This window comes from Xiphophorus maculatus, chromosome 21 (assembly GCF_002775205.1).
Source record: "Xiphophorus maculatus strain JP 163 A chromosome 21, X_maculatus-5.0-male, whole genome shotgun sequence".
In the NCBI taxonomy this organism is placed as follows: Eukaryota; Metazoa; Chordata; class Actinopteri; order Cyprinodontiformes; family Poeciliidae; genus Xiphophorus; species Xiphophorus maculatus.
In genome coordinates, this window is record NC_036463.1 from 11,039,116 (window position 1) to 11,060,365 (window position 21,250).

The window sequence follows — 21,250 nt, forward strand, 5'->3', positions numbered from 1 at the left end:
TAAAGTATAACGTAAGGTTATTTTAAAGAAAAAAAAGTCAGCTTAACAACTGGTTTATTAGAGGTCTATACACCAGTTGGCCATAAGTGAAAACAAAGGTTTCCCTCAACTTTTTAATATTATTGTAGCAAATCACTCAGCATAATATCAAAATTTAATGAATACTATTGGAAACTATTTTTTGACCAGATAATTAATAGAATTCAATTTCTATAACCTTTTGCAAGAAAAGTTTCTGTTTTGAAACGAATTGTATTAATTTATTCGGGAAAGGAGCGGAGGAAGGGTGCTTCTGCAGAGGTCTTTGGATTAGGATTAATTCAGATGTCAAACTCCGAAATCAGGGCGATTTTCAGGGCAGCAGAGTGTCATTTACTCCTAATCTTATGCTGTTTATATCTTGTCCATCCATCTGTCTTTTTATTGTCCCACAGATTTACAGGCATGGAAAGCGGTCACTCTCTGCTATCACAGTTACCCATCTCATCTCTCTACTTAAGTCTCATCATCCCTCCTGGTGCCGCCTTAAAATTGCTTGGAAAGTTATCTAAAATGCATTCAAGGCACATCATGCTTCATAAACCACATAGTGGAGAATAGCCCGAGTTAACAGTTTCCTTCCTCTTTGCAACAATGATCAAATATAAATACCATTAAGCCATAATGCAGGTGGGTGTTGTGTATAGAACTGGTTTGCTTGAACTTTATTGCGTCGCAGAGTGCCCCCATTAAGATACCGTGGAAAGTGCCATAATTGCATTTGAAGATCTCATTGCAAATAGTCAATTGTTGTTGCACACACCATCAGAGTCGAAGGAGGTTCATTCAGGAAGGTTTTGCGTGTAAATGAACGCGTCTTAACGTCGTTGCGACATCGCGGGTTTGAAGTCCACGGCATGCGGACTCGCGCTCCAGACACTCTGCGGTTAATTGAGTTCAGTCGCTCTCTCCAGCTTAATTGGCTTACCGCGAGCGCCGGTGTTTAATGAGGCGGACGCACACGCGCGCACGCAGGGCCGCGCGAGGCTAATGGCCAGCAAACACGGCGAGAGTGCGGCGGCCGCAGCAGCCCTGTTTGTTGTCGCCAAGGGCTCTTGTCCGTGTGGAGCTGCTGGGGGAAAATGGTGTTAAATGATGCATCTAGAAAGGTGTAATGGATACATGTTGAGCGCCAGACAGGGGTGACAAAACGGTGGTGGAAAATAGGACATCCCCGTGTCCGAGCTCCCCACTGCGCGTTTCCAAGACAACTGTGGCTGCTTTACCAGGTCCCTTTATCTCGCAGGTCAAGCAATGTTTGCACCCATACACGTCGATTTATCAGGCTTACCGTGCAGACAGGAGAGATATACAGATTAATTAGAGTATCACTGAAAAGTTCCTTCATGTCACCAGTAAAGTTCAAAAAGTGATACTTTAGACTTCTTTCACCGGTGTGGTTTTATTTTAAGCATTTATTTTCTGTTAAATTAGAAGATTACAGGTTACAGCTAATGACAAACCAAAATCACGGTTTTTCTGAAAGTCAGAATGCTATGTCCTACAAAATTATGTGGAAAACTGCTTTCTGCATCAGCTGACCATTTAATGTCTACAAGGAGTGTAAGCCACAAAAGGTCACTGCTAAAGAACCTGGCTGTTCACGGAGTTCTGTATCCAACCATATAAAAAGGGCAGTTTAGTGAAAGTAAAAGGTGTTGTAGGAAAAAGCAACAGCAATAACTAAAGACTGCAGCTTGAGTCTGAGTTATAAGAGTCACCACAAACTGGTGTATTTCAGGGTGATAATTGTTGCATTCTTTGTGTTAAATCTACTCTAGAACAGAATCATCTGTAGGATTTGGGGGAGCTATTTCACCTGCCATTGTGTTTTATCAAGTCTAAGCCACTTTACATGATGCATTCCTCTGTTAAAGCAATTTATGGAGATGCTGATTTAATTTTTCAGCAGGACTTGGTACGTGTCCACACTGTGAAAAGCGCTATACCTGCTTTAATAACCACAGTGTCATTGTTCAAAAATATTTCCTGACCTAAAATGCAAAGAGAATCCATGGAGTATTGCTCAGACGATGAGAGTCATGAGACCCAACAGTGCAGACAGACTGATGATGATGATCTTCTTTAAAGCATCCTGAGCTTCCTTAACACATCAATAGAGCCACATGTTGATCACCTCCATGGTGATAAAGTACATAAACATACATTTCAGCAGATGGCAAAAGACTTGAGACTGGGGCAGAGGTTGATCTTCCAAATGGGCAACAACTCTAAACATCACACACTGTGATGTTCAAGAAACAAGGCTGAGAATATTTGAGCTATGGTGTTTTAGAAATACGGCAAATCTGAGATCATTTGGACCAGACGGTAAAGGTGTGTCAGGAAAACATGTTCTTTTTTTATCTGCTTTAGCAAACAAAACACTTTCAGATAGCCTGACAAAATCTTGGACATGTGGTAAAACTGAGCTTAGCCTGTGGCGACAGCAGCATGGGCTGTGTCAACACCATGACGTGTGAATAGCGGCCAAAGAATAGTAATGGGATTATAATGGAGGTTCAGTGAAAAACACAGCTAGACGTGAGCGTGAGTCAAGTGAGAAGGGAGGAGGAGAAAATGTCTGCTGAAAAGAGATTTCCGGGGAGATGCCAACATAACGGCAGCTTGAGCTTTTATTAGGTCACATTTTAGTGAACAGGAACCAAAAAGGACAATAAATTTACATTAATCTCACCAAAATCTTGAATAGAAAATAATCAGTAAAACACACTTTACTTTTTAAACCTAAATTATGTCTGATAAATCACAACCTTCTACATCACACCACTTCTGAAAGCCTGAGATGGTTCTGAGTGTGGAGACCTGCCACCTCCCCACAGACAGAGCCAGTTCGTTTATGAAGTCTGTATCCGTCTGCTTCTGTCTCTGTTTCGTCCATCGTCATGCCTTTTGTCTCTGTGCCTGCGCTGCTGGTCCTTATCTCTGTCCAGCCTCTTATCTTGACTTGTGCGGCCGTCCCTTCGAGGAGGAGAAGGAGAGCGTTTGCGTTCTGTGCGCCCTCCGTTACTCCTGTGATCTGCGGGCGGCGATCTGCTGCGGTCACGCCGTCTGTCCGGGGACTCGCTCCTCATGCGTCCTCTCGTGTTGCTGGAGCGACTAGTTCTGGACACGTCGGAGCGGCGCTGCAGGTCTGTGGAGCGAAGCGTGTTGAGGAGAAAACGCTTGTTGGTGCCCTGCAGGGGGCATTTCAACCTGTTGGGGGAACACAGAGGGTCAATCCAGCCATCAGAACGTCACTCAGAGGAAGAGATGGACGTGACATAAAGGACTCGGATGATCATAACTCACATCAGCTATACAGCATGGCACCAGGGATAGACTTTGCTTTTAGATAATTTTGATACCCTGTGATTCGTTCTGCCTTTTGCTATGTTACAATCACAGACTCTTATACTATGTTACTGGGTTTTTTTTTACACTAACACAAACTATAAGATTATTTGAAAAAAGAAAGATAAAGATACTAAAACATTTTACAAGTAAAAATCTGAAAGATGTGGCACGAACATATCTTCAGCCCCCTTTACTTTAGATATGTTCAACCTATAATTTCGGTATAACCCTTTTTTTTTATGAAGGCTTCAGAGGTTTGTTAGAAAACAAATAGCATCAGGGAGATCAAGGAACAGAAGACAGGTTTAAAGCCGTATTGGGATATAAAGTAGGGATGCACGATATATCGGCATGTATAACGGTATTGGCTGCCGTCATTTTTAACATATTGCTACTGGCCCTGATAAGTAAAACTGGGCAGATATCAACAACCAATGTTTATTTATATCTTACTGGGATTTGTGTTTCAAAAGGGGAAAGTCATATGGCAGTTTCACTGATGCAGTTCAGGATTATGGGGCGTTTAACTGAAGCAGAAGAAGGCAGTGCAGTTGATTTTATATGGCATCGAAGATGCAGGGAAATGAATAATAAGTATGATATTGTTAAATAACAGAAGTGTTAACATCTTATTGGCCCAAATTTCCATCCCTAACATAAAGCACTATCGACAAATAATAATTCTTCAATCTATTATTGTAGAATGCACAGCGTATGGCACAACAAGAAAACGAGCGACATGGCCGCCCACCTGCTGGTCGATGAAAAGAACATCAGAAATGCATTTAACACAACAAGAGTCCCAGCTCACCATCCTGCGGGGCCCATGGTCTCTGCTCTCAGCCGGGCTCTGTCAGTCTCCCTGAGGAGCTCCTCTACAGCGCGCCTGCATGGACAGACGGATCCACAGGAAAAAAGCGTAATGTGGAAATGGACAGGAAACTGAGCTCAAACCAGACGTAAACACTCAAGGTAGAGCCAAGGGGATGTGAAGAGGTGAGAGAAAACTGTAGAAGTGAATCATATGACAGAGGGCAGTGTCCCCGTTTAACCCGAGGTGCTAATCGTGAGCGTCGCCGAATCAGCCGAGTTTTAATCACATGGTGCAGGCATCTTGAAGCTGGCTTGTCCATGGACGCATTTTTATAAACATTACACATAAAGAGAAGTGAATATGCTGCTAATGGACTGGAGGTACAGTTTGGAAGTGAAATAAACAAGGACATTGTCCGTTTTACGTTGACTGGGGGGAAAAAACAGCGATTAAGTTACTCACTTTTCCAGATCGTTATCTTCTGCCATCACCTTCCGGCTTAAAACAATCAGTTACGAGCTGTTATACAAAGAGATGCTTCATCTCTAAGTCAATATCTGTAGTGTTAATGTTGCATTCCCGTCTGTTTACTTCCCCGAGAGGGCCTCTCACCAAGGACCCTGTTCTTTTGGCAGCCCTGAAGAATGCCTGATTCGTGAGTTTCTGAATATATGAGTAATTTGGGGAGCTGCTGATGTTTTTCTGAATTGTTTGACATGTTAAATTTCTGTTTTAGATGAATATTTAATCTTAATTAAAAGAAAACATTTAATTAGAAGTCGTGCTTCATGTCCGTTTTATTTGATCTTTTATGCAAATTTCTCAAAAGCTCATCTATCTGAACTGTGGCCCCAAAATCCAGGAGTTGAAAAGGAGCGTGGCAGATCAGAGAGCAGAGAAAGGAAGAGGAAGTTCAAAACATCACTGTTAATTATATTGGGTAAGGATCATGCCCTTGACTTCAACGTCGTTTGCATTGCCTTTCTAACCATGCGGCGAGACAGAAATTGACAGAGGAGCACCATAAGCAAAAAGGCATAAGAAACCATTGATGGGGTCCTCCAGGACATCTTACTGTAAAATATCAGATAGGCAGACAGACTGACAGACAAACAGACAGGTTAAACCGCAGTAAAGGCAAATTTTTCTTTCTTTGAGTTTTTTTTCCCGCTCCCTAAATGGATGGTGCCCTGGGCGAAGAGCCCATATAAAAACCACTGAAATTCATGAGAGAATCTTGAGAAAGAGATAAGCCGCTCTACAATGTTGCATGAATATGAAAATTACATGCGTTGACATAAATAAATTAAACTCAAGACAACCAAGGTTTTTAAAAGTAGATTTTTGTACAGGCAGAAAACAAGCCACCTCTACCTCAGCTGGCGCACTCATATCCCGCCCACTCCCACTTTGATTGACACAAGTAGGCGGAGCCAGCGTCAGCAAAGGCACGGGGGCGTTTTCGTGCGGGTTTGCGGTCCGCTCGGTTGCGGCGAATGCGTGATCGAGGTCCCGCCGCTGACAGTTGACCGCCTCCCCCCCTCCCACCACCCCTGTTCGGGGCCCGAGCGCTCAGCGCGGAGGAGCCGCCGGCGAAAAAGGTAGCTATCATCCCTCACATCTGCATGCATGAGTGGTGTCAGTGTGTGGCCGGCTTTGCATTGGTACTGTCGCTTCTTCTGTCCTTCTGTCCTTCTGTCCTCTCTCTCTGCCGCTCCTGGAAGGAGGGTGGGATGGAGTCAGACAGATGGAGAGGGATGGGAGGGGGGGGGGGGGTAATTTCAACATCTTTCCTGTCTAAACAATCGGAAATTATGACGCTGCAGTTTGTGCGTTGCCCAGAAAAAAAATGAGGATAATGACAACGAGATGGGGTAAACAAACAAACAGACAAAAAAAAGGGGGGGGGGGGTTGCAATTTCCAATTAAACCAGTGACAGTTTTTGTTATCATCAGTGCATGTCTGTCTTGTAGATGTGTGGAGAAAAAAAGCAGTCAGTTGCAATAGACCTTGCAGAACCTTGCAGAACAGCAGCAGGCCTCCTTCTTTTCATTTTTTTTTCCAGGATGAGGGGTTTTGTCAAAATGTAGGCTAAACCGAAAGGACTCGAGTTTTGAGATCTGTGGCCTTAGACATCATGCCATGTTTGAATAAGTAACTCCTTTATGTACCACTGTGGGATTTGATTATGCCTTGTAAAAAAACAGAACACAGCACAGGTGCAGTAATGTCACTTATTAATAGGTTTTTATAAAGGATTGCTGTAATGATTTACAATCTTCAGGTTTACTTCTAGGTTGCAACAGAGTCCTCCCCTGTTTAAAATAGATGTCGGTGTTTTCATAATTAGGACATCTGAAGTCTTTACTTATTGACACGGTTGGTTTCTCAGGGCCTGCTGCCTAAAAAAGGCTCCTGTGCTTGACGCGTGCTTGTTTGCTTTTTGCTTGCATGCCTGCGTGTTTTGTGGTGATGTCACAGCTTTGTTATAGAAACAGAGAAGCCTTGTGTCTTCATGATTAATTCATGTCCAGCTGCGGGATGGGGACAGAAGCGTTCCAGTCACACATAAAGGAAGGAGACATACATGTAGGTAACTGCTGGGTACGGGTGTAGATTTAAAAAGGGGGGCGAAATGCAGCTAAAAAGGCTAATCAAACAGGAAGGGGGACGGGGAAGGGGCGTCTGATCACCCTGTGACAAGCTTTCGTGGGTGTAGTGGGGAGGAGTAGAGCATCCTGCTGGGAGAAGTGCATCTGCTGTGTGCCTCAGTCCCCTGCATCCTTCGCTGGCTTCCCTCTGAATGTCAAGCCCCAGTGAGCAGAACAGGATCCAGGTCGTCATGGAGACAGGAACAAAGGCAGGTAGTCACTGTGGCTTGGCCGGGCCGGCTGAGGGGAGAAGCACGCCCTCTGTCGTCAGCTGATGGCATCAGGCCCACACAGGAAGGGGAGTGGGTGGTGATGATGAGGTTTATATACAGTGGATCCTAAGTACACCCCTCCTGTCAAATTGTTTTTGTAAGGTAAATAAACGTGACTATCAAAATAAAAATAAATAAATAAATAAACTTTTTCCACCTTTAAAGTGATGCACATTCTGAATATGTATATATATATATATATATATATATATATATATATATATATATATATAAATTTGTTTATAATAAGTCATAAACAAATTTATTAGTGAAAATAAAACATCTGCAATAACACATTTCTGTGATTTAATTCAATTTAATTCATTAAATCTGCTTTGGGAAGAATCTAGCAGCATCCCACATCTTGATGTCTAAATAATTGCCCACTCAGCTAATTCTCTATCAGACTTAGTTCTGGACTCCAAAAACGTAATTTTTCCTCTTATAAATTCATTTTTATTGATTTTGATGTTTGCTTGAACTCATTGTGTTGCTGAAAAATGAAATCCCACGGTTTTTTATATGGCTATGTGGGCAGGTTTCCGGGGATGACGATAGAAGGTGCAGCGCACAATAGCAAAGAAGAATTTGTAACCAATTTCTCAGTTGTGCCTTGGAAAGGTTTTCTATTGCTTTTATGCATGCAGTTAACAGGTTGAGAAGGCATTTACTGGTTAGTACTGAGGATTAGGAGACTAGCCTATGTGCTTTGGAATGAGGGGTACATCGATAGTAGAACCACTGAGCAGGCATCTGCAGGTTTTGGATCTGAAATGACCAGAATTTGGAACTATTCATAATTTCATCAACCTACTACCACCATGCCTTGTGTTCCTTTGGTGATCTTTACTGTTATTTATACACTAAACATGCCTTTGGGTTGTGTGGTTTTGTTTATTCGGACAATAACACTTTCTCTCACAAAAACATTTGAAGATTGTAGCTGCCTGGTGTCATTGGAAGAAAAGAGTATTCTGCAACGCTATCTCTTAATCAGGATATATGGAAAACGGTATAGTTACAAAAATTCCTACAACATAGCTTTATTTCAGATTAATTAGACTCAGAATAGATGCTGATATTAAATCAAAAGTTGCTTAAACAAATAATTTGTCTACATTAATGCAACCAGGTCGGTGTGCCTTTATTTATCTTTTTGGATTTTTGCACCTAACATATATTTTTTGTTTAATTGTACAACAACAAATATGTAACGTTGAAGGTAGAAAAAGTTTTGAGATTATTTATTATAGTGTAATTCTTTTTACGTTTGAACAGGGTTGTGTAAACTATTGAGAGGCAGTGGAGAGCTGCTGTAGATCTGAGTAGACTCTCCCCTTTAGCTTCAGGGACCCCAAAGCTCAGTTTAGTGCTTTATTTCAAGATCTTGCTTAAGGCATGTCCTTAGTGCCTGCACTGAACATGGAGTGTGTATAAATCCACCCTGTCATTTTCCTTTGTTCTCCTCTCGCAGCATTTGCAGCCTCCGTCCCTCCCTCCTGTTTGTTGGTTGCTTTGTGTCTGTTTACACATCCCGTTGATCTCTTTCACCGTTCTTCAAATCTCTTTCTCTGCCTCCGCTGCTCCCTACCTCCTGCTGACTTTGCCTCTGCTTTTCTCAATCCCACTTTCTCTGATCTGAGTCCTCTCTCTGCCTCAATCCCATATAATTCCCTCTCTGTGGAATTGGAAGATTGGAGCAAAAGAGAGATTATACCGTCAGATTAGCGAACAGGAGCCGCAATACATAATCTCGGCAGGCTCTCACGCACGCACGCACTTAGCGCAAACACGTGCACAAGGCATTTGCCGCATGAATAATTTCGCCAGCGTATAATGAGACACTCGTTTTCCTGAAACAGCTGTTGAACATTCCTGCTGTGCCCTTTGACCTGCAGGGCTATGTGCCATCAGCCGCTGGAGGGCTTCTGTCCTCTCTGCAACCTATTCAACGTTTGAGGCCTATGGGATAGGAGTGTGCGCCCCTTCCCATCTCTGCAGCCCAACTGGAGTCATTTGTGCCAAAGCTGAGCTGCGCTGAAGGAGAAGCGATGGGCAGCCCCGGCTGCGACGTAGATGTAGTCAAGCCCTCGGAGCCGCCCCTGGAGGCCGCGTGTCCAGAGTGTGGCCAGATCCACCGCAGCTGGGAGAACCACCTTTATAATTACCGCCTGGAGGTGGACGACGACCTTGTGTGCCACATCTGCCTGCAGCCGCTGGTGCAGCCCCTCGACACACCGTGCGGACACACCTTCTGCGCCCGCTGCCTGCGCAGCTTCCTCCAGGAAAGGGATTTCTGCCCTCTGGACAGGACAAGGCTGCAGCTGCAGGCATGCCGCAGATCCAGCATCCTGGTGCACAAGCTGCTAGACAAGCTGTCTGTGACCTGCCCTTTGAGTCCCGTCTGCTCCCTCAGCATGCCTCGATGTGACCTGGAGGCGCACCTCAAGCACAGGTAATAAAGCTGATGTAATTAACTTATAAATCAAGTGATGGATTGATTCAAGCTGTGTACACATAGGTCAGACATTATGTGCGCCTGTCAATTGGTATTTCATAAACAATTTAGAGATAAGGAGACTTCTGTTTTATGGCAGTTTTTAAGGTATCTACAAAAGACTTTACTAGTTTGGCAGTTAAGTGCTTGCTAAGCGCTGACAGTGGAGATACTATAATTATAATTTCTTTTGATTAGCCCCGGCTAAAAAACTATCAGTAGAAGTATTTTGTTTTATCCTCTGGGATCATGATGACCCTGCCCTGAATTTACTACCTCACACAGGTTAAACAAAGCCCTCTATGCAATAATTTACTCTCATTAGGTCAGCCACCTAATGAGGGTAATTTAGGTGTACATCAAGAAGCAGTTCTTGGTCCCAAAACTATTCACTATCTATCTGCATGCATTTCTTTTGGATAATCTCTTTACTACTATGATAATAATTTCCTTTTCTATGCAGATGATATTCAACTACATGTGCTAAAAAAAAAAACAACTACGTCTCAGACGCCTCAGTGATCCTACAGCTTCTTTTTCTGATACGTTGGTCAATCTGGGATTTTTTTCAAATACAGTGATGACTAGTCATGCTCAGATTCTTGCGCATAGAGATCATTGTGTGCGGGGCTCCCCACAAGGACCCCAGCAGCGGAAAGGCGCACACATCTCCAAACTCCACATTGGATGTTTGCTTGGAGACTGGAGGAAGCTGTGAATTCATCTGGTTGCAGATCAAGCTGCTGATAAGCAGTTGAAAATACTGACAGTATTTGCTTCTCTGCAGCAAAGCAAAGCTAAAACTGGTTCAGAAACCTCCCACATATACTTAGGAAAAAGATGGAGATCGTGAGGAATCTTTCTAGTGCAGATCTGACACATTCAGTGGTCGTGTTGCAGTAGGATGGCTTAGAAAGCGGTATGGAAGATTTGATTAGGTTATTATACTGGCACTCGACTCCACATACCGAAATACCTCATCCTGTCTTGTGAAATCTCATTGTTGTCGAAATAAAACTTGTCTAGCAATAAAAGAAAAAATTAAATAATGATTTTACTGTTGCAAACTGCCTGCCTGAACTATTCACTCTTCATTGTCTTTTTCTTTTTTTTTTACCAGTATCTAAGAATCAGATAGATTTACCCACGTTACCTTTAACCTCTACACACTTTGGCTGTCGGCCTATTTGGACCAGGTGCTGTCAGAACCCAGAAGGGATTATTGAGCTGTGGGTCATGTGATGGAGGATTAGTGGTTCCCTACCGCAGTCATAGGTTGGCTGGCCAGCAGGTTCATGTTCTCATTTCACAACTATGCTGGGCAACTTCAACACCAGAGATCTTTTCAACCACTTCTTCTGTGAAACGGCCAAGGGCAACCCAGGCCTGTGGTGAGTGGGACACGGTGGGACGTGATGACAGTTCTGGGGATATAACAGAATCTATTTCTTACTGGTGTCCACTTGAGTTTACTCTCTTTTTTTGTACTTGGTTTGACTGTTTTAATTGATTTGATCCAGTTCTCTATAGGACACAGGTTGGTATGTGTTTGCCAATTTCCTTAATCCATCTAGTTTGCTGTAGGATATCCAGCTGTGAAAATAGGTAATGTAATTTAAGCAAATGTGTAAATATCATATTAACATATAAATATCTTTATTTAAGGATAAGAGTAGACTTGATCAATGGTGTTACCTCTTGCTGTATGCATGAGTGTTTGACACTGGATTACCACTGGCTATCCACTGCCAGCCTAACACCACACTGAAGTTGAGGATATGTTCCTTAAGAAGCTTAGCATGCTGTCTATACCACTATGATAGAAGTGGCTGTGAGACAGGTGCTTTAATAGGAGAGCTGTTGATTTTTCTTTTAACTAAGACTGTGCCCTCTTGTGCCGTCTCCTGTATTCAGAAACTAGCATTGCCTGCATTTCTCAGGTGCGACTTTGAAACACTCTTCCAAAGAAACTGTCTTCCGATCTTAAGTATTCTGATCTTTAATGTTCTAGTTTGGTGACTGAATTGGTCATTTCAACAGCTGAACTTTCTTTCCCAGGGACCAAACGAGGGTTTCCTTGGGATCGTTGTCATGCTCAAAGCTCCACTCTCATTTCATCTTTGGATTCTACAGTAGTTAAGAATATCTCAGTAAATATGCAAATTCGTCATCCCTTCAGTTACACGGTCATCGTCACATCATGATGTTCACACCTTCAAAACTCACTTTTAGTGTGGCTTTTTTTTTTTTTTTTTTTTTTTGGTGATGTCCAGTGACATCAAAATATTTTAACTTTGGTCACATTTGGCCAGATCATACTCCTCCTGCTTGTCCAATATTCTCCAGCAAGCGTTAAACAAACTTAAATTTGTTTTCTTCATTAGTGGAGTCTTGTGCTGTGAGTGTGTAATGTGGAATTTGAGTGCATTACTTCTTGTTTCTCTTACTTTTTGACTCCTCAGACAGAGGAGCAACTATTTGTTGTATGGGGAAATTATGTTAGTTCCACTTCTGGATTATGGCTTCAACTGTGGTCAATGGAATACTGAGAAGTTCAGAAAAGATTGCCTCTTCAGTATGTTTCGCAACAATAAGGTTGCAGACCATCAATTAGGACTAATGCCATTCTGCTCTGATTGCTTTCCAAATATTGATAGAACTAATTTTCCTAGGGTTTTTTTCCTGTGGTTTTTAAAGCCCATTTTGATTAGGTATTCAATAACTATTTGCTGTATCATTCTCATTTAACACATTCACCCTAATCATGGATCAATTCCTATTTGGACTGGATAAATTTTATACATTTATCCAAAAAGTCAATGTGTTCAATACTTATTTTCCCTGTTGCATGTTGAGATGTCAAGAAGGGATGATGTAAGACAGATCAAATGAGTTTAACAAGCTGACATTTTTAAGTAAAGATTACTCTCTGGCCCCACGTGGGTTCCACACACGCTTACCCTGCTGCCGTAAGAAGCTAATCGGAGCCAAGGGTCTGCAGTCCACATGTGACATTGAGAGTCAATGTTGTTTATGTTGCGGATTAGAATACAGGATAACACGGTAGAAGATCTGCCAAAATGCGACGTTTTATTTGTGTTCAAGGTGGGCTTGATTGTTATTGGTACCAAAAAAGTGTCTTCTTTAAGGTTTTCTTGATTATTGTCTGACTAATGCATCTTTTGATTGAAAACAGAGACCTAGTACTTTCCTACTATCCTTGCACAAAGTTTCTTTGAATGTTTCTCAGCAGACCTTTGTTATGTTGCATCACCCACCTGTATACTGCTTGAAGGAAAGACTCCAGGGTCAAACAAGGATGTGAACAGTCTAATCCTTTGAGTCTATTTGTTGCTGTGTATTTTTAAAGAAGGGTCTCTCCTTACATTAGCAGCTTTGATCTTTTCATATCCAGCCTTTTCAAGCACATAAAGCAGGTGTCTGGATATCAGGGACTGATGGAATTTGACAGTTTTTATTTATTATTGCAATAATAATATTGAATAAAAATGTATTGCATTTCTGTCCTCTTTCTGCTTCTTTTTTGTCATCAAGAAGTTTCTACCAGCTTGCCACAAACTTTGACATCTCACTGTACATCACAAGCAGTGAGTCATCTTTTTGCAAACAGCGTGTGAATGCATCACACTTTAAATATTACTGTACCAAATATTGCATCCAGTGAGTCCTTTGATATTGCACATGCTGATATTATGACGACAACTGTGATTCCATGTGAGAGCTCTAGGCCAGAGCCATTTTTAAATGTGCCCATGTATGTCCCAGGGTTTATTTAGCATTCCTATTTAAAGTGAACAACCGTTGAATGTGATTGAACTTTATTAGGATGAATATTTACAGCTTTTCTAAAGTAAAAAAAACTGCACAATCTGTTAGTGAAAATTTCTCTAATTCCCCATCAATGTGAATTTAAGGCCACATTTCTGCAGGAACTTTTTTCAGGAAAGGTGGGTTTCTGGGACCATTATCAATACCCTTTTTTAATTTTATTATTGTTATGCATGATTATTTTTACATTTCCTTGTGCTTTCCTCCACAAGGAATTTTGATTCCAATTCAGATTTTTTCATTGCATTTACCAGTATAAAAACACAGAGAGACACTGGTAGGGAGGTAGTGCTTTTTATTTTTGGGTGGATATTTGGTGGTAAAGTTCTTCTAAACATATCAAATTGTTGTTGTTTTTATTTTCAACACAACAGTTTACTCATATTTGGGTTTTAAACCAATTATGTTAAATTACACTCTGACTTGGAAGCTATTATAATTCAGTTTCACTGTGTAAATGCTGTGAGTTGTTTTACAAATTTATGGCTAGAATATTAAGTTTGACCACAGCTGTCACTTCTCTTCAGGATATCACAACATGGAAGATTGTTTGGAAATATCTTTAAAATTTGTTTGAGCTATGCCATTTTTCTTAAATTTGTTGTGACTCTATATAATTTACACACCACTGTTACCAGAATTATCAAAAATAGTTTTATCTTGCTTCCATCTTGCAATTGAAGTTAAAAGAGTATAGTCTGAGGTAAGGTTTAGAAGAATGGACTTGTATTATGAACTGTATTGTCTAGAAAACATTAACTCATAAAGAAATAGTCAGTGTAATGAAGATTTTGCATAAAATTTTCACGGATAAAATATACCATCTTTTGAAAATGCTGTAAACATTTGAAAATGCTGAAACATTTTAAAATGCTGTAAACATTCCCCTTTTCACATCTGACCAAAACCATTACAAAGAAAACATTATGAATCAACCAGAACATGAACAGACGATTGAAGCAAACCATTTGGCATTTCAAAAAACAACCCACACTATGGTCACCATGAAGCTGATATTTGCAGAGAGAAAGCATCCATAACTCCAAATTGTGCAGAACCTATTTCAGGGAAGTAGCAGAAAAAAATTTATGCTGGTTAGAATGCGTCATAGTAATGCTTGTCTTCACTCTGAAATAGGTCCAGAAGGGTAAAGAGACTCTTAAAATCTTATGAAGGGGTATGCTTAAGAATATTGTAACTGTTTTCACCTTTCAGCATAGAAACTGATGCAGAATTCAACATCAATTTGTTGGGAAAGGGTTTCTCAGTCTATGCTTTACGTCTCTTTAAGTCAGATCCATGCAGTTTTACTTAAATGGTGTCAAATTACAACAAGTCCCAAACAACCTAACAAGTAAAATAAGTCCAACTCATAACCAGTTATATAGTCGTCAAAAATCTGTTACAAATAGAGGAATCTGATGGCGTAACAGACCTGTTTCTTGGTGAAAGGTGTCCTGGGACTCGGTGTCAGCAGACAACTGTGGACGGGCCACGATGTGAGAGCGGCGATGAGCGAGCCATGGTGACCACCCCTCCCATGTCGCCTCACTCCCCGCAGACAGACCTGAGAGAACGCTCGCCTTCGCCGCACTCTGGCCCCACCACCGCCTGCAGCAATGGACCTGCATGGACCGACGACGCCGGCCTCGACAACCCTGCATTTGAAGAAAGCAATGAAGAAGACAGTGAGCTCAACCTCCAGGCTTCCTCTGAGTGAAGGAAAATGATAAGCTAAGACTTTATGTTCTGCCTGTTCCCAGGTGTGGTGGGGTTGGAGTGTGTGGTCCCTAGGGTGAAGCGGCCCCTCAGTAACCCCTGCATCCATCTCCTCCGCTCTGTCAGCTCCACCTCCTCTGGCTGGGATTGCCCTGAGTCTCCACCTCTGTCTGCAGAGGAAGGTATGTCATCCTTCATTTCTCTGAGCATGCTTGGCTCTAGTGAAAGCGACCTACAGCTGTTTGGTTTGTCTTTTAGGGTGCGTGAAGTTACCTTCCCTTCCCGAAGGAGAGATAACGACCATAGAGGTCCACAGAGCCAACCCGTACGTTGAGCTGGGAATCAGCATCGTTGGCGGAAATGAGACGCCTCTCATCAACATAGTGATTCAGGAAGTGTACCGAGACGGGGTCATTGCACGAGACGGGAGACTGCTGGCTGGAGATCAGATACTGCAGGTGAGGGATCAGCTTCTGTTTATCATGTATAAAACATTCAATTTTTCTATTTAAAAAAAACCTTCCAGGTATTCCTCTTGCAGCTCACAAGATTCCCTTGTTGAAATGGCCCAATCAAAGTAAAGACCTTAAAGCAATTGAGAACCTGTGGCAAAGTTTACCCCAAAAGACTTGCAGCCATTGAAGAGGAGGCATAATTCATCTCAGTTATTGGTTCATATAAACAGACATATCTGTCCGGGGTTAAAAACTTATATAATTGATAGGGGTTTTTTTAGAAAATGTTGCAGCTTATATGTCACTTAAACTCAGAGATAAGTTAACTTCAGATACTGGCAGGAATTTTAAAGAGGCAGTATCATGTAGTTTGTAGGCACATAGTTCCATTTTATTGCACAATAAAGTAACTGTGTTACGTTCAGCTGTCAATGAAATTGTGCCTCTGTCTCTTTAAGAAGCTTTTGCTCTGACACTCCGCCTTTAGCACGTCGTCACAACAATCCTCCTCCATGATGCTGTTTACAACGTTTCTAGGAGTGCTGCACTAAGATGTAGTTTGTGTGATAAGCTCAGCGGAGGCGCGATTCAATCAGATGTTTGCTAATTGCTGCTGCTGCTAGTTTGGAGGAGCTGACAGCTCCATACAGCTCCAAGGAGGAGCTGTGTATAAATAATCAGTGCTTTGTGAGAGCAAGCATTTAGGCACACTGGATGACTGCCAGGGGAGATTAAAGGATTTTTCAAATATGCATGAAAGAATCAAGGCAACAAGTCTGTTTTTGATGAGGGATTACTATCATAACATGGCATAAATCTAAAACAATAACTTTAAACAATAATTTTAAGAAAAATATCATTCTGGGTCTAAACAACAAATACAAGTCAAAAAAAAGTTTAACAGCTTAAAGAATATATTCATTGTTTAAGACAGTGGTTCCCAAAGTGTGGGCCGCGCCCCCTAGGGGGGTGCAGTGCCATTGCAGGGGGGGAACGGGATGCGGTATGGATGACTGAAAAAAAAAAATAGTTACACAAAAGTGTTTTACTGTAAAGATGGTTTATAGTTTGTTTTGTTGCAACCTGAAGTGTGAAATAAACTTCAGTTGAGTTTGAAAACAAAATATGTGTATAGGTTTATGTTTGCTTGAACGACGTGTGTGCCCAGTTGATTTTTTTTTTTTCATTTTTGGGGAGGGATTTTATTGTAATCCATAGGAGGGCCCAGAATATCTTTGAGAACCACTGGTTTAGGAGCAGGAAAAAACGATTGAATATTGATCATTAATTTCTATTGAGAATAAAAATTTATTTACATTAATGCACATCTGCTTTGATGTATTTGTTTCCAAGGTGAACAACGTGGACATCAGTAACGTCCCACACAGCTTTGCCCGCACCACCTTGGCGCGGCCCTGCACCACCCTGCAGCTGACCGTGCTGAGGGAGCGCCGCTGTGCCTCCAGGGCTCCTCCCTCCTCCTCCTCTTCGTCCTCCACCACCCCGGCTGTGCCCCACGCCCCCTGCTCCACGCCCGAGGGCGCCCCCTCCAGCCCCGCCACCCTAAGAATCACGCTTCACAAGCGAGACTCCACAGAGCAGCTCGGCATAAAGCTGGTCCGTCGAACGGACGAATCAGGGGTGTTTGTGTTGGACCTCTTGGAAGGAGGCCTGGCTGCGAAGGATGGCAGACTGCGGAGCAACGACAGAGTTCTGGCTGTCAACGATCAGGACCTTTGCCATGGCACGCCTGAACAGGCGGCTCAGATCATACAGGTGTGGATGCAGGTTGTTGTGATGGTTAGATTATTTAGGTATCATCAGAAGAGGAGTAGATTCACAGTACTGTGCAAAAGTCTTATGCTTCCTTGAATAGGTTAGAATAGATATATGGGTTATGCAAAACATATTCATTACATTTTGCTCACAAAATCATTCTTAGATAATGAGATTTTAGTCTGTTCAGTTCTGCCGATTTTGAGCTCCTTTCAGAATGAGTTGTTTTAGGGCCTCTTGTTTCTTTAAATCCAAATAGCTGCTGCTAGCCAACCAACTCAATGTTGACACTCTCATGTGAAAATGCCTGCAAACAGATGCACAATTATACAAATCGTATATCTTTGAAAAGCAGAAGAAGAGCCTTCTGCACAATGAACAAGAATGTAGGAAGTGATTCCTGGATAGTAAGTCAACAACAAAATATTTGTTTTCCAGCAGCCATTGTACAGCGAGTACAGTGGTAAAACCAGCTGACCAAATGTACTTGAACTGTTAGGTGATGGGCTGTCCTTGTCTGGGGTTGCTAGGTAACAGCACAGTGTGACTCAACAATTGAGAGGTTTTTGAAATGGCTTTTTATCCAAATACACACAAAAAATAACTTCTTGCTAAAAGGAGCTGGATGGTGTTTTTTATTTTATATTTATATATTATATTGTATATATGTTATATTTTAGAAGCAGCTGAGACCCAAATGGAAGTATAAAAATATGCAAAAACTAAGTTTTGCAAAATAAATCATAAGTAAAATAAATACAAAATAAATAAATTATCAAAATAAATCATTTCTATATATACTTAAATAAAACAAACTTTCTATTCAAATATTGTAAAGCAACTAGTAGTATTTTTCTATAAAATCAGTCACACTCACATTAGATACAATTTGTCACCATTTATTCTGTAAGTTACAGTTTAGTCAAGATACTTATGTAGAAAAAGTTTTGTTTCAAACAAAGTTCAGATGTATGAAGGGATTGAAACACCATCTCTGTGCTTCTGCAGGCAAGCGGGGAGAGAGTCCACCTCCTGATCGGCCGACCCAACAAACCAACTCCACCCCCACCGCCAAAATCAAGCTCAACCAGAGACCTGTACTGCCTTGATCACTTCCTGCCAACTCACAGCTCTACTCCAAGCCCTGTGCCCGTACACCTGTCCCGCACTAGCACTCACAGAGTAAGGTTTTGTGTACGTGTGTGCACGAGTTTTCCCATCTGCATGCTACATAAATGTATTTTTAGCTTGGAGTCTTCAGAGAAGGATGCGTCTTAGGATGAACTGGAAACATTCGAGTCTGTGATTTCTGATGTCTCCCAGGATCTGTCCCAGTGTGTGACATGTAAGGAGAAACACATCACTGTGAAGAAGGAACCCCTCGAGTCCCTGGGCATGACCGTGGCAGGAGGCCGGGGCAGCAAGAGCGGGGAGCTGCCGATCTTTGTGACAAGCGTTCAGCCACATGGCTGCTTGTCCCGGGATGGACGAATCAAAAGAGGTGCACCCTCGTTTTCAGCAGCCAGGAGTCAGGACACCTGAGCGTTACCTGAAAAACGTTTCTTTCTTTCTTTTTGCTTCCTTCCCATCAGGTGATATCCTGCTAAGCATCAACGGTCAGGACCTGACATACCTGAGCCACAGCGAGGCTGTCGGGACGTTGAAGGCCAGCGCTGCTTCCCCCTCGGTGCAGCTGAGAGTGCTAGAGGTCAGCATGGTGGAGGAGCACGACCATGACGAGTTGCTGCCTCATGGCCACGACAGCGACTTCGATGCAAACTGGTCTCCCTCGTGGGTCATGTGGCTGGGCCTGCCTAGGTGAGAAAGACTGGCTCAACCTCTGCTTGTTGATGTTTATCACGTAAACTGCTAATAGAATACATTCAGGTTTGTTGTTGTAACAAATGTGGAAAAAGTACCAGGATCCTTTTAACTCTCAACTTTAAAGTATTGCAGCATTTCAAGTGTGAGTAGATGACTTTATTCTACATGTCTCCACTTTTCTCTTCTTGCAGCTACCTGCACAGTAGCCATGAGATTGTGTTGCGGAGGAGCCATCCCGGGAGCTGGGGCTTCAGCATCGTTGGGGGCTATGAGGAAAGCCATGGCAACCAGGCATTTTTCATCAAAACTATCGTCCTTGGCACGCCTGCATACTACGATGGCCGCCTTAAGTGAGCAATCAGTGATTATTACGCAATGGTTACATAGTTTCCCAGAACCTATAAGTTACTTTCAGGAACTTGCAAATTACTTTCCAAAGCATATTGTGTACTTATTGTGTAGTTTCTGGAAATTATAGCATATTTTCCTGAAACTCTCATGGAATGCACAGGTTACTTTCTTGATACTTACAAGGTTATTTCCCAAAAACATATTTTGTATTTTCCACAAATTTAACTAGTAAGATCCATAAAAGTTTCAGGAAAGTTGCATATTTCTGTTATTTTGAGACTATTTTCAATTATTATTATGATAATGGAATACGTTTTCCCTCTCAAAGACCTTAATTTTGTGAAGAACATGTTACACTGAAACTGGAAGATATTTTTAAAAATCACAACCAAAAACAATATAAATAAAACCCACTTACAACTGAAACCATAAATTTAAAAATATCCCTAAACAAATTGATGATCAGAATGGGAATTATTCAACTAACTGTAATTTATCTTGAGATTACTTATTGCGACAGGCTTAGCTGAACGAAGACGCATTGTTATTTTGTAGCATTATGGCAAAAATAATGTGGCAAAATTTCTTTACCTTCTTCTTATGGTGAAGAAGGTAAAGAAAAAGCTCTGTTAAAAAACTGCAGTGTAAAGTCCACTTCTCGAACTCTGTTGCTCTAGGTGTGGAGACATGATAGTCGCAGTAAACGGCCTGTCCACAGCAGGAATGAGCCACTCAGCTCTGGTGCCGATGTTAAAGGAGCAGCGCAGCCGGGTGGCACTGACCGTGGTCTCCTGGCCCGGCAGCCTGGTGTAACCGGGACAAAAGTCAGCGGGCTTCACCCAGAATGTTCTAAATCGGGAACAACCTCGGCCAAAGTGAACTACTGTACATCGCTCCATACCGGGCTTAATCCAGGACCAAACACATCCAGGACTGTTGTAGACCCAGCAGGACCAAGCGAGGCGACCGATCCAGATTGTGCCACGTCACTCGACAGACTGCACTCCTAAACAGACTGCTGTGTTTCATATGGTCATGTTGTCTTCACTCCCGCAGGGAGAGCCGTGCTGCAACTGTTAACATGCAGTCTGTGCTGTATTCACCTCACTGAGCAGTGGTAGAACCTCAGGGTTTTATTCAGGTGGAGGCATCGTTGCAAGTCCGAAATGTTTCAGATGAACGTGATCTGATCCTCTGCCATCCTACGTGAAAAGAAATGAAATAAAAAAACACAAATCCCCTTCATCAGGTTGCTCTGCTGCATCAGCGATGTTTCCATCTGAATGAGCCCAAGGCCTTATTAGAAACCTGCCGCATCCTGAGGGAGGTCAGCCCTCAGGCATCATCACCATACAACCAGCTGACCTTTTATACATGTGTGAATGTGTGTTTTGTTTAATAAACATTTCCTTTTAAGGATTAGCGTCTCCATGTCCTTGATTCTGTTGAAAGGCTCTTCAAAGAAATTACTGCCACAAATGGTTCAACTCACCAAATGTTAAATAGCAGAGCTTTGATGCATTTTGATCAATTGGTCACTTCACACCAAAATTTCACTGCAATTTCTAATCTGACTGAAGACAAAATAGTTACATTTTATTTCTGAAGCACCTTTTATATTAGATTCAAAGGCAGAACAATTAAG

At 42.0% G+C, this 21,250-nt stretch overlaps 2 protein-coding genes across 2 annotated transcripts; one reads left to right on the top strand and one right to left on the bottom strand.

The window, feature by feature from the left end:
- Window positions 1-2,637: 2,637 nt before the first annotated feature.
- LOC102236628 (protein POLR1D) lies at window positions 2,638-4,815 on the bottom strand. The gene is made up of 3 exons (XM_005816718.3): window positions 4,673-4,815; window positions 4,208-4,282; window positions 2,638-3,255 (listed from the first exon to the last, which is right to left on the bottom strand). Exons 1-3 carry the CDS (start codon window positions 4,696-4,698, stop codon window positions 2,898-2,900), a joined length of 459 nt encoding a protein of 152 aa, XP_005816775.1. The 5' UTR covers window positions 4,699-4,815; the 3' UTR covers window positions 2,638-2,897.
- Window positions 4,816-4,946: 131 nt separating this feature from the next.
- On the top strand, window positions 4,947-21,024 carry lnx2 (ligand of numb-protein X 2). The gene is made up of 11 exons (XM_023326370.1): window positions 4,947-5,811; window positions 9,033-9,589; window positions 14,933-15,168; window positions 15,244-15,381; window positions 15,458-15,657; window positions 17,008-17,430; window positions 18,439-18,612; window positions 18,754-18,931; window positions 19,023-19,248; window positions 19,446-19,604; window positions 20,283-21,024. Exons 2-11 carry the CDS (start codon window positions 9,186-9,188, stop codon window positions 20,416-20,418), a joined length of 2,274 nt encoding a protein of 757 aa, XP_023182138.1. The 5' UTR covers window positions 4,947-5,811; window positions 9,033-9,185; the 3' UTR covers window positions 20,419-21,024.
- Window positions 21,025-21,250: the final 226 nt, after the last annotated feature.

Bases quoted from the DNA above. Each gene is read 5' to 3' on its own strand.
- lnx2 (XM_023326370.1), top strand. From the start codon at position 9,186: ATGGGCAGCCCCGGCTGCGACGTAGATGTAGTCAAGCCCTCGGAGCCG. The intron at 15,658-17,007 runs GTGAGGGATCAG...TTTGTTTCCAAG, and splicing joins CTGGAGATCAGATACTGCAG to GTGAACAACGTGGACATCAG. The intron at 19,249-19,445 runs GTGAGAAAGACT...CTCTTCTTGCAG, and splicing joins ATGTGGCTGGGCCTGCCTAG to CTACCTGCACAGTAGCCATG.
- LOC102236628 (XM_005816718.3), bottom strand. From the start codon at position 4,698: ATGGCAGAAGATAACGATCTGGAAAA. The intron at 4,283-4,672 runs GTGAGTAACTTA...CTGTCCATGCAG, and splicing joins GAAGATAACGATCTGGAAAA to GCGCGCTGTAGAGGAGCTCC. The intron at 3,256-4,207 runs GTGAGCTGGGAC...TTCCCCCAACAG, and splicing joins ACCATGGGCCCCGCAGGATG to GTTGAAATGCCCCCTGCAGG.